Source organism: Loxodonta africana, chromosome 10 (genome assembly GCF_030014295.1).
Source record: "Loxodonta africana isolate mLoxAfr1 chromosome 10, mLoxAfr1.hap2, whole genome shotgun sequence".
NCBI lineage: Eukaryota > Metazoa > Chordata > Mammalia > Proboscidea > Elephantidae > Loxodonta > Loxodonta africana.
In genome coordinates, this window is record NC_087351.1 from 11582643 (window position 1) to 11596369 (window position 13727).

General features: G+C 40.0%; 1 protein-coding gene across 1 annotated transcript in view; it reads left to right on the plus strand.

Moving 5' to 3' along the window:
- Positions 1-1034: 1034 nt before the first annotated feature.
- FRMD5 (FERM domain containing 5) overlaps positions 1035-13727 on the plus strand; it is a 207439-nt gene continuing 194746 nt past the window's right edge. Inside the window, exon 1 of the mRNA XM_064292034.1 lies at positions 1035-2084. Coding sequence (XP_064148104.1) covers positions 1938-2084 — 147 coding nt within the window. The 5' untranslated portion in view covers positions 1035-1937. The remainder of the gene's footprint in view (positions 2085-13727) is intronic.

The window sequence follows — 13727 nt, forward strand, 5'->3', positions numbered from 1 at the left end:
TCCTACCAAGAGTGTATGAGTAATCTAGTGTCTTTGCATCCTTGCCAGCATTTGGTGGTGTCAGCATTTTTTGTTTTAGCTGTTCTGATAGATTTGTAGTGCTGTCTCACTGTGGTTTTACTTTGCATGTCCCTAATGGCTATGAGTCGAAATTGACTCGATGGCACTGGGTTAATGGCTAATGCGTTAAACGTCCTTTCATGTACTTATTTGACATCTGGATATCCTCTTCCATGAAATGTCTCTTTATATCTTTTGCCCGTTTTCTAATTGGATTGTTTGTATTTTTACTGTTGGGTTTTGAGAGAGCCTGGACTTTTATAGACATCCATTTCAGCAATGTGCTAGCCATTCCTTTCTGTCTTGCCAGTACCCTGCTCTGGGCAACCCCCAGTTTGACTTGCGTGACTTGCTACAGCCTGAGAAAATCATGATTCCATTCTGAATGGATTCCCAACACAGTATAGGCTGTCTCAACTCACCGCTGCCTAGCAATCTTTTTTATTTTTTGAGATATAATTCACATCATAAAGCTCACCTGTTTAAAATGTACAAATCAGTGGTTTTTAGTGTATTCACAATGTTGTGCATCAGGCACCACTATGTGAGGGATGAAAATTCCAGGACATTTTCATTACCCCAAAAAGGAAATCCCGTAGCTGTCAGCAGTCACTGCTTATTCCCCCAGCCCTTGGCAACCACTGATCTAGTTTCTATCTCTATGATTTGCCTATTCTAGACATTTCATATAAAGGCAGCCATACAACATGCAGCCTTTTGTGTCTGGCTTTTTTCACCTTAAACCCTTTGCCGTTGAGTCGATTCCGACTCATAGCGACCCTATAGGACAGAGTAGAACTGCCCCCCATAGAGTTTCCAAGGAGCGCCTGGCAGATTTGAACTGCCGACCGTTTGGTTAGCAGTCGTAGTACTTAACTACTACGCCACCAGGGCTTCCTTTTTCACCTTAGGGTAATGTTTTTAGGATTCGTCTGTGTCACACCGTGTACGTCATTCCTTTTCATTGCTGAATAATACTCCGTTTATGGAGAGCCTACGTTTTGTTTATCCATTCATCAGTTGGTGGACATTCAGGTTGTTTCTACATTTCTACACACATATAAACATATATGTACTCATACACATATATACAGACCTATGTAAGCCTACCTTTTTCTTTCTTTTTGGTTGTTGTTGGTGTTGTTGCAAAATTATAGATGTCTTATCCTTTACAAAGAGTGTTCTTTTCTTCTGTGTATTTTTGATGGCATCATTCACCCTGGTCAAGCTGTGTGCACTTCACCCACATTCAGTGTTACCTTTCCCATGAACAAGTGTCTACTAGCTAGAGAACGATTCCCGCTCCCCTGTTCCCCTGTAACCCCCAGTGATCACTGACCTCTGTGTATACAGCTGTTCTTGTCTCCTCCCCTTTACTTCTAATCTCACTGAAAGAGCTGTTTTGCTTCATCTAAAATATTACAGTAACCCTCTCAGTGGTCTCCAAGTCCACGGTCTCCTACTTTGACTCATTGCACACACTTTATTTTACATCAGTTAAACCTTCCCAAAGTCCTGCCCAAACCTTTTGACAACGCCTCATTTAATTCCAAGTTATCTATAGAATTCTCCACCCTAGTGTTCAAAGCTCTTCTCTCAGTTCTGGCAGATCTGGACATTTCACTCTTCCCTGAGCATGCCCCCTAGCTTCTTGCATAATACTTGTTCTTCAGAAAGCCTGTCTTGATCTCTACGTGAAAATTCTGTCTAAAACTCAACTGCCTCAAGTCCATTTTGACCATCTCCTCCCCCTTCCACCAGAGGGCGATCTCAACCTTCAATCCCATCACAGTGCGGGCTTCTATGTGGCCCTCCTCACTCTGCCTTGTGTTAATTGCTCTTTAAAATAGATCGCAAGCTCCCTGAAGACAGAGACTATGACTTACCCATCTCTGGACCCTCTCCAGCACCTAGCCCGGGGCTTTAGGTCTAATTGGTACCGAGCAAGTGTTTCTTGGATTGATTTTATTTCAGTTGAAAACAAGAATGTGGGCATCTACCTCCTTGGAGAAAATCTGGAAAAGGTAAGGCAGAAAACGTTTGTAGACACCGAGAGGTAAAGCTGAGTAGGTGATTTATGAGCCCTGGTGTGCAGTGGTTAAGCACTCAGCTGCTAACCAAAAGGTTGGCAGTTTGAACCCACTAGCTGCTCAGCTACAAAAAGATGTGGCATTCTGCTCCCATAAAGATTTAAAAAAAAAATTTACAGCCTTGAAAACCCTATGGGGCAGTTCTACTCTGTCCTATAGGGTCGCTGTGAGTTGGAATTGATTTGGAGGCAATGGGTTTGGCCATTTCTATATTGACTTTATAGTGAAATGGAACACCTAGAGTTTCAAACCTCATTTTTCTGAATGTGAGTTTTGTCTTTTAAAACTACTCAGTGCATAGCAGATTTACTTTCTGTTCTCAAAACACTAAGGGTGAAAAAAATCAATAAAAGTGGAACTGTATGAGTAAAATGGTGTAAAGTCACCTTATCTGACAAATTGTATCATCCATTCTGAATGAAGGCCCTAGAATTGTTATGAAGGATGTCGTGTTTACCTCCCAATAAGGACTAAGGAAGTAGCAAGTTGCAGGAACTTTGTAAACTGTAAAGCCTTGCATACAAGTTGACCTTTAAAGTTTAAAAATATTTCCTACAAAATCTGATGCCATTTATATGCTGTATGTACTACTGGCAGCTGGTTGGTGGGCAGTGGTGCTTTCTCAGCTGGCCATTTAAGCAGTTCTTGATGGATTAGTAGAGCCATCGGATCGAGGTCATGACCAAAACCAATGTATACTCAAGGGTAAATCCAGTCCTATATTTATATATTAAAATGCTTTAGGTCACCCTGTATACTAGATTGTATTTACACCACCATTATATATATAGTGTCACTAACTCTATTGAGTACTCAAATAAAAATGTAGGCAGATTAAATACTTACCCATTTGGCTTGGGTGACTGAGAAGTGATTTTGTTTTATTAATTTTTAGGTCTGAATAGCAAAGTGATGTGGTTGTTAGGTGCCATCGAGTCAATTTCGACACATAGTGACCCCGTGTGACACAGTAGAAGAACTTCCCCATAGGGTTTTCTAGGCTGTAATCTTTACAGAAGAATGAACAAATCTGTCTTGGAAGAAGTATAGCCAGAATGCTCCTTTGAAGTGAGGATGGTGAGACTACGTCTCACGTACTTTGGACGTGTTATCAGGAGGGACCAGTCCCCAGAGAAGAACATCATGCTTGGTAAAGTAGAGAGTCAGTGGAAAAAAGGAAGACCCTCAACAAGATGGACTGACACAGTGGCTGCAATAATGGACTCCAGCATAACAATGATTGTGAGGACGGCGCAGGACCAGGCAGTGTTTTTTTCTGTGGTACATAGGGTGGCTGTGAGTCAGAACTGACTTGATGGCACCTAATAACAACCTCTACAGGAGCAGATTGCCAGGTATTTCTCCCAAGGAGCCTCTGGGTGGGTTCAAACTGCCAATCTTTTGGTTAGCAGCCGAGCGCATAAACATTCGTGCCACGAGACTCCTGGGAAAGTGATACTCCTCATCATTTCATTTTTCCTTTTTGGGCTGTTTGAATTCATTACTAAATTGTAAGCTTTGGAAGCAGGGAAACTGTTCCATATTTCTTGCAGCCTCTAGTCCTAAAAGCACTGCTTTAGTGTTGTTCAGTAACCCTCATCCTCATCCTCATCTTCAGCATTTACTGGGTGCTCATCGAGTGCTAGGGACTATTCTAAAAACCATATCTACATTATTTCTTTTAATTCTCACAGCAGCCTTACGAGATATTCCCCTCTTTTTTCAGAGGAGAAAATGAGGCTTGTATAATTTGCTGAAGGTCACACATGACATAGGTGGCCGAGCCAAGATGGGACCCAGGGCGCCTGACTCCAGGGCCTGCGTTCTTAAGCACTGCACCACCGTCCTCGACAAGTGCATACTCACGGTGATGCTGATTAGAACTGAGCTGTGCGCATGGCGTATGTGCAGTGACATCCTGTCCGTGTTTTTATTGTGTGATGTGCCCGGGATACTGTGAGCCCACAGCTGGTGTCTGCTAGTGATAATGGTGTGGGAATTCAAAAACAATTTCCAGAGCTTCCTGGGCAGAAGGCATTACATTATTTTTCGTTATCCAGTGATCTTTAAATCCTGGGGCTTAAAAATAATTTGTCATTTGCATACCCAAAATAATCTTTTTCCTCCTAAAAGTTGGATTTCAAAAGGAAGTAATGGAAGACTACTGTATGCTTTCTGATATTAGTGCAGCAGGGTTTTTTCTCTTCTGTTTTTTTTTTTATTATTTCTTCTGAGCTGTTTATTTAACTTACGCTCCTCCAAAGGGAGAAGTAGACTAGCAGCTCTATAAGGTGTCATTACATTTCTTGGATGAGAGAAAAATAAATATATATTTAAGACTTTCTAAGGAACCTTTATTTTATCTTCATGTACGAGTGCTCTCCAATTTTCTAGGGCTAATTTTAAATACATTATTACATATCCATACAATGGAACACCATGTAGCCATTAAAAAGAATGAGATGGAGAAATATATTCTGCCAAAGAAAATGTTCATGATATACTGTTAAGTAAAAAGAGTAAACTCCAGCAGAAAGACTTTCTATCCATCAGACCCGCCTAAAAAAAGTACTAATGGGAGTTCTACAGATGAAAGAGAAAAGACACTAGAAAGTAATTCAAAGCCATACATAAAAATAAAAATCCTTAATAAAGGGAATTGTATAGACAAGTATAAGGGCTAGTAATAAGGTAGTCATGCATGATAATTGTAATTGTTTTGTCCTTCATGCCTTTTAATAACACATGTACGAAAGGCAAGGATAAAATTGTTACAGGGCACATGAAATATAAAGACATAATTAGTGATAACTATATTTTTTTTATATAACAAAATAGGGAGGCATTGTATAGGTATAGAAATTATAGGATGTTACTGAAGTTGGTATCAACTTACCCTAAAAAACCCTAGGATGTTATAGATTATTGTTACGTGCCATCAAGTTGATTCTGACTCATAGTGTCCCTATGTAAAACAGAATGAAACACTGCCCAGTCCTGTGTGATCCTCACAATTGTTGCTACATTTGAGCCCATTGTTGCAACCATTGTGTCAATCCTTCTCACTGAGGGTGTTCCTCTTTTTCACTGGTCCTCTACTTTACCAACCATGATGTCCTTCTCCAGGGACTGGTCCCTCTTGGTAATTGTCCAAAGTATGCGAGACAAAGTCTTTGCTTCCAAGAAGTACTCTGGCTGTGCTTCTTCCAGGATAGATATTTGTTCATTCTTGTAGCAGTCCATAAAAAATTCTTCACCAACACTGTAATTCAAAGGCAACATTTCTTTGCTCTTCTTTATTCATTGTTCAGCTTTCACATACACATGAGGTGATTGAAAATACCGTGGCTTGGATCAGGCACGCCTTAGTCCTCGAAGTGACGTGTAATAAATACAAGCTGTTAAATGTAATATTCATGGTAATCACTAGAAAACATACACAGAAGGAAAGAAGGGAACCAAAATCACTCACTACGGTAAACTAGAAAAAAAAAAAACCTAACAAAACACTAAATCAAGCAATAGTAACAGACACAGACCAAGAGGGCTTAGGACACACAAAAAACAACCAAATGGCAGAAATAAGTCACTTCAAAATGTGGGACGTACATACAGTGGGATACTACTCAGCCATTAAGAGAAATGAAGCCTGGATACATGCTACAGCACGGATGGAGCGTGGAGACATGCTGGATGAAACTGGTCAAGCACAAAAGGCAAATATTGTATAACATCACTTACGTGAAAAGACAAGAACAGGCAAATGTATGGAGACAAAGTTTCTTAGGGGTTGCCAAGGGTGGGAGCAGGGGAAGCCGGGGCTAAGCGCTGTGGAGTGTGGAGTTTCAGTTTATGGTGACTGCAGAGTTGCATCAGTTAAAGGCAGGGTCGCACAGCTGGCTCATGGAATTGCTGTCAGTAAGTTGTGTACCTGTAAAGAGGAGAACTGGCACAAGTTGTGTAACAGACATGTTTACAACAACGATAAAAGAAAAAGAATAGCTACTAAAGCTGCTTATGTACAACCAAACATCTCATGGGATTTGGCTCCTTGGTATGGAGGTTTAGGGTCGTGGTTTCACGAGACATCCCAGTTAATTGGCCCAGTAACATATTTAGTACTTCTGTTCTCCCTCCTAGTTTTGCGGAGAGCCTGGGGTCCTAAAAGCTTGCACGAGGCCATCCACGGCGCAACAATTGGTCTCTATTTGACTGAAACAACAGAGGAAGAAGGAGGGTCAGGTATAGGAGGAGGGCGTGGACTTTGTGACTAATTGCCTTAATGAACAACTGCCTGCTTTGCCATGAGACCAGAAGAACTGGGTGGTGCCCAGCTACCATTACTGAAGGTTTTAATCAGAGATTCTGTACAAGAATCTCTGATCAATAGGAGGGAAATGCACAACAGAATATGAAATTCTCATGGACTCCAGACTTCCTGGAGCCATGGAAGCTAGACGAACCCCCAAAACTATTGCTATAAAATAATCTTCAAACCTTAAACCAAAAATATCCTTTGAAGTCTTCTTAAAGCCAAACAGTAGTATAGCTTAGCTAGTAAAGAATGTCTGCTTTGAACATATGCTCTTTTAAGAACGCTCTATACGGGATGAAATTGACAACAGCAACTCTAAAGATTGGATAGGAACCTTCTGGGCCAGTGAGTTTATGTTAATGGGGGAGGAACAACTCAGAAAAGAAGTGTTAGAATGGTTGCACAACTCGAAGGGTGTAATCAATGCCACTGAATTTTACATGCAGAAATTTGACATGGTGTATATTTTTGCTGTACATATTCTCAACAATGACAAAAATATATTTTTTTTAAGAGCAAGCCCCAGAAATATGTTTAGTATTTCCCCTTTTAAGTGCCCATTACCATATACGAGTTAGATATTTGTAAATGTATAGAAAAATGTTTGGGATAATGTACATGAAGCCATCAACTATGGTTAACTCTGAGGAAGAGAGTGAAACTGAAGGAGGGAGTGAAGTGGGACTTTTTATTCTGTATATTTCTGTTTTGTTTGAATTTTTATGTGCATTTATTTCTACTGGTTTTGTGGGTTTGGTTATTTTTTCTTGAAAAATAACTCCCTAAATACAAAAAAGCCACAAAGATAATAAGTCAAACTCTTATGCACCACCCACCCAAAACAAAGAAAAGTAAACATTTTTTGTTGTTGCTGTTGCCCGGTGGTTCAGTGGTTAAGCATTTGGTTGCTAACCAAAAAGGTTGGCAGTTCAAATCCACCAGCCGCTCCTTGGAAACCCTATGGGGCAGTTCTCTGTCCTGTAGGGTCACTATGAGTCGGAATCCACTTGATGGCAACAGGTTTGGTCTTTGTTTTTTGGTTTAGAAGAATTAAGAAATTAAAATGTAGAATTATAAAGTTGAAGTCTCCTAGGTTCTTTTTTCAGTTTTATTCCCTTCTTTCCCTCCCTGAAGGCAACAACTAACACCAGTTTGGCGTTTATCCATCCCATGTTTTTGTGTATGTGTTATGAAAGTATAAATTCATAAACACTGTATAGTGTTTTGTGTGTTTTTCATTTTACCTAATTAAAACACATTGTTGTTGTTCTTATTGTTGTTAGGTGCCGTTGAGTTGCCCCCAAATCATAGTGACCCTATTACAACAGAACAGAACCCTGCCAGCTCCTGCGGCACCCTCACAATCGTTGTTATGCTTGAGCCCATTGCTGCAGCCACTGTGTCAATCCATCTTGTTGAGGGTCTTCCTCTTTTTCGCTGACCCTCTACTTTACCAAGGACAATGTCCTTCTCCAGGGACTGGGTCTTCCTGATAACATGTCCAAAGTACATGAGACAAAGTGTCTCCATCCTTCCTTCTAATGAGCATCCTGGCTGTACTTCTTTCAAGACTGGTTTGTTCCTTCTTTTGACAGTTCATGATATATTCGGTGTTCTTGACCAACACCGTAATTCAAAGGTGTCAGTTCTTCTTCAATCTCCCTTACTTATTGTCCAGCTTTTGAGTGCATATGAGGCCATTGAAAATGCCATGGTTTGGGTCAGACACACATTAGTCCTCGAAGTAACAGCTTTGCTTCTGAACACTTTAAAGAGGTCTTTTGCAGCAGATTTGCCCAATGCAATGTTGTTGTTGTTAGGTGCCGTCGAGTCGGTTCTGACTCATAGCAACCCTATGTACCATAGAACGAAACACTGCCCGGTCCTGTGCCATGCTCACAATCGTTATGCTTGAGCCGGTTGTTGCAAACACTGTGTAAATCCATCTCATTGAGGGTCTTCCTCTTTTCCACTGACCCTGTACTTTACCAAGGCTGACTCACTTTGAGAAGGCGGCTCTCACCCAGTCATCCTTTGAGTGCCTTCCAACCTCAGGGGCTCATCTTGCGGTACTATCTCAGACAATATTTTGCTGCTATTCAGAGGTTTTTGCTGGCTAATTCTCTTCAGAAATAGACTGCTGGGTCCTTCTTCCTAGTCTATCTTAGTCTGGAAGCTCTGCTGAAACCTGTCTGCTGTGGGTGACCCTGCTTGTATCTGAATACTGGTGGCATAGCTTTCAGCATCACAGCAACGTGCAAGCCCCCACAGTACAACAAACTGACAGACACATGGGGGGCCCAATGCAATACATTGTTTGATTTCTTGACTCCTGCTTCCATAGGCATTGATTGTGGATCCAAGCAAAGTGAAATCCTTGACGATTTCAATCTTTTCTCCATTTATCATGATATTGCCTGTTTGTCCAATTGTGAGGATTTTTGTTTTCTTTATGTTGAGGTGTAATCCATACTGAAGTCTTTGATCTTCATCAGCAAGTGCTTCAAGTCCTCTTCGCTTTCAGCAGGCAAGGTTGTGTCATGTGCATAATCCAGGTTGCTAATGAGTCATTAAGGTGGACTCTACTTTGAGGAGTCAGCTCTTCCCCAGTCATATTTTCAGTACCTTCCTACTTGAGGGGCTCATCTCCTGGCACTATATCAGACAGTGTTCTGCTACTATACAAAAGGTTTTCACTGGCAAGTACTTTCAGAAGTAGACCGCCCGGTCCTCTTTCCTAGTTTGTCTTTGTCTAGAAGCCCCACTGAAACCTGTCTACCATGGGTGACCCTGCTGTTTTTTGAAATACCGGTGACATAGCTTCCAGCATCACAGCAACACACAAGCTACCACAGTACGACAAACTGACAGACAAGTGGTGGAAATTATACTGTATTAAGTATTTTGGATTTTTTTTTTTTTAACAAATGCTAAATTTTCGGTATCTTCCTACATTGATATCTCCAGATCTAGCTCAAACAGTTTCACTGCTATCTTGTATACCACGATATGAATGTATCATTTTATTTCATCTCCTACTCGTGAATATTTAGGTTTCCACAGTTTTTTTTCTCTTACAGACTCTTCTTTAGTGGACATCTGTGTATGTGTCTCATTGTGCATCTGGTGAGAGGTTCTCTAGGGCTGGGCTTCCCAGCCTTTTTATGTCAAGACAAAGACAGAAGAGGATTTTTCATGGCACACTGTAGTTAACAAACGAAGCTACTCAAGGCTAGTGGTAAATGGCAGGGTCTCTGGCTAACCCAGCCTGACTGCCACCCTGAGGACTGAAGGGTTGTATAAGTACACTGTAACACCTTGCTACACCATACCTGTTGGGAAAATGGTGATCTTTTAAAATGCGGATTTTGATTCTCTGTGCCTCGGGTTAGGCTCGTGATTCTGCTTTTCTAACAAGTTCCCAGGTGTTGGCGATGCTCTGAGTAGCAAGGCTCTAGAGCTGTGTTATCCAATAGGACAGTCACTAGCCCTGTGTGGCTATGGAGCACTTTGAAATGAGGCTAGTTCAAATTGAGATGTGCCGTAAGTATAAAATATCCACCATATTTTGGAAGACTTAGTGTGAAAAAGAGACTATAAAATATCTCATTAACATTTTATCTTTTTACATGTTGATTGTTAATTAAGTGTTGAAATGGTGCACTTGAATATATTAGGAAAAATACATTATTAAAATTAATTTTACCTGTTCAGTTTCTTTAATACACCTGCTAGGAGTCCCTGGGTAGTGCAAATGGTAAAGCGCTCAAGTCCTAGCCCAAAGGCCTGGTGGATCAAACCCACAGAGGTTCCTTGGAAGAAAGGCCTGGCAGTTTGCTTCCGAAAGGTCACAGCCTTGAAAACCTCAAGGAGCAGTTCTGTTCTGCATGCATAGGGTCGCCACGAGTTGAATCGACTCGGCGGCGACTAACAGCAATGCCACTGCTGAAACATTAAAAATTACAGGTGTGTTTTGCCTTGTGTTTCTCTCGAACAGCGCTGCTCCAGAATCGTGTACCTGGAATTGGGGTTGCTGGTCACAGGCTGTGCTTATTTTCAGTGTTACTACTAGATGTTGCCAAATTACTCTTCAGAATGATTGTACCAGTTTACACTTCCAACCACAAGTGTATGGGGTTCTTTTTTTCTCCAGTTCCTCACCAAATTTAAAATTGTCGAGCTTTTTTAGTGCTTACCAGTCTCATGGGCTTCATTTGCAGGTCTCTAATTACTAATGAGATTGATCATCTTTTCATGTTTATTGGCCACATGAGTTTCATCTTCCAGGAATAACTTGGTTACTTTTTTGCTGATTTGCCGCAGTTCTTCAGGAAGTCTGGATATTAATCCTTTGTTATGTATGTTTCAAATACGTTCTCCCAATCTGTTGCTTTTTTTTTTTCCTCCAACTTTATATGTGGTTATATTCCGTTGCTGTCAAGCCAATTCAGACTCAAAGCGACCCTATATGAAAATGTGTAATTTTGGTGTAGTCAACTTTATCAGACTTCTTCCATATGCCTCATTTAAGAGCTGTATTAAGGAGTCCAAGGAGCCCTGGTGGTACAATGGTTAAGTGGCCGCTAACCAAAAAGTCGGTAGGAAACCCTAGGAGGCAATTCTACTTCTGTGCTATGGGGTTGCTATGATTAGGAATCGACTCAACAGAAACGTGTTATTAAGGAATCTGTGCTAAGTTTGTAAAGATTTTCTTCTAGTAGCTTTAAAATTTTGCACCTCAGATTTAGGTCTTCATTTATTTTGGCATACAATGTGAGGTAGGGATCTAATGACATACATTTCTAAATGGAAAGCCTGTTATCTCCGCCACTCTGAATGGTCCATCCCTTTCTTGCTTATAACCAAACAAAAACCAAACCCAGTGCCGTCGAGTCGATTTCAACTCATAGCGACCCTATAGTGTCAGGCACTCCTTGGAAGCTTTATGGAACAGTTTTACTCTGTCCTATAGGGTCGCTATGAATATACGTTCTTGCTTATATCATATATCAAATGCCAGATCTGTTTGAGCCTATTTCTCTATTAGATTATTTTTTCCGAATTATCCAAGATGACTTTTGAAGTCATTAAAGTCATAGAAAAACCGTTGAAAGCCTTCCTGATAGTCATCTGAGGCAGTGAGTTATGCCTAAATGGGAATATAATTTATCATCCAAATTCACTTTTTAGAGTGAAAGGGGGGGTACTAAAAATAAAATTACATAATTTTAAAAATATTTCTTGACTGAAATAATTGTGTTTTTTTATGTTGGTGGACTACCTAATTAAAAATTATTTTTCAAAAAAATACATGTACATGTATGTATGTACATATGTACACACATTTACATTAAAGCAAAGATCAAAAAATACTTCATACTGATTATCTGAACATTTGAAGATAATAATAAAAATAATTACTCTTGGCATATGTACATTCTTTAATCATTTTCTTAGCTGCATTCATGTCTATTAGCATGTCACTGGTATTTTTCTGAACAATGCGTTTATTTCAGTATGAACTTATTATTTTCTGTATATTTACAAAATTGCCCGTGGATTGTCTTCATAGTTGGATTTTATGGCTCACAAAGGTGACACCGTTGATTCTTCTGCATAAACCACAGTATTACTAATTGAAAAACATACTTCATCTAAGGTGCTGAGGTGCTTGACAAACTTGGAGGAAATTCTGTTAAATAGAGGGTATTCTCAATTCTGTTTTTATATTAAAATTTATAAATACTTGAATAAATTTATGCAAATTAATTTGGCAACTTAGATAAAATGACAAACTTCTTGAAAGATACAAACAACCAAAGCCTACTCAGGAAGAAATAGATAAACATTTTAAAATTTAATTTGTGGTTAAAAACCTTGAAACCAAAAAGAAAACTCCAGTCCTAGATAGTCTTTCCTTGTTTTCCAGGACCTTGACAGGTTTGAGGAGCACTGGTCAGGTATTTTGTAGAATGATCCTCAATTTGAGTTTGTCTGATGCTTTTCTCATGATTAGGCTGCAGTTATGAGTTTTAGGGAAAGATACCAGATACATGACGCATCCTCATTACATCGTATAAAGGGTACATGCTATCAACAAGACTAATGACTGGTGATGTTAACCTTGATAATATGATAGTGTTTTCCGGGATTCCACACTGTAAAATTGCTTTTTTCTGCCTTCTTTCCATACTCTATTCTTTCAAAGCATGTCCCTAAGTCCAGCCACCATCATGGGTGGGGAGGGGGGATTTTATGTTCCACCATTAAGCTCTACCTAAATTATTTAGAATTCTTTTATAAGGAAGATTTAGCTCTTCTCCCTCATTTATTCGATTATTTTATATCAGTATAAACTTATGTATATTTATTTTATGCTTTAGGTTATGATCCAGTACTCGGCTCAGTGGCAGTGGGTTTGGTTTTTTGGATTTGTTTGTTTGTTTTTTATACTGTTTTGTTGTTCACACTGATCCAGCTTTGATCATTGGGAGCTCTTTCAGGTTGACTCCTTAATCCCTTTGACATGCCCATATCCTTTTGAACTTCACTATTTTCTGACACTATTAGAAGCTTCAGGCTTATTTTGTATTTTCCCTGCCCCACCCTTAGAATCATCCATTTACCCAAGGAGCCCTGGTTCCTATATATATATATATATATTTGGAGAATGGTATTTAGAAATCAGGATCTGGACACTAGGTGTGATCATTGCTGCTGGGTGAGACTGCTTCTAGGCCCTTTGAGAGGACTGAGCTAGGAAATACAGTGAATCCCGTGACAGCCTTGTTTTTCCAGGTCTTGAAAGTTTTCTACTGTTGTCAGGGTGCAGTGACCACTTTTTTTTGCGCTGTATTTAGTGGAAAATATTTGAGTTTCCTTTGAGAGGCTTCTGCCTTACACAAATTCCAGTTTTGAAATGTTTTACGATATATGTATGTATACTGGAGCACAGTGGTTAAGAGCTTGGCCGTAACCAAAAGGTCAGCAGTTCAAATCCACCAGCTGCTCCTTGGACAACCTATGGGGCAGTTATACTATCCCATGTATAAACACATATTTATAGTTATTTCTGTATCTATCTGTATATAAACACATATTTATAATTATTTCTGTATCTATATACTCGACAGCAGTGGCTTTTTTGCGGGGGGGGGGGGCGGTGGTTATATGTATATAAAACCAAAACCCCACTCGGTCCCTATAGGACCGGGTAAATGCACAAAGCTGACAGGCTGCAGGGTGGTGGGGTCAGTGGGAAA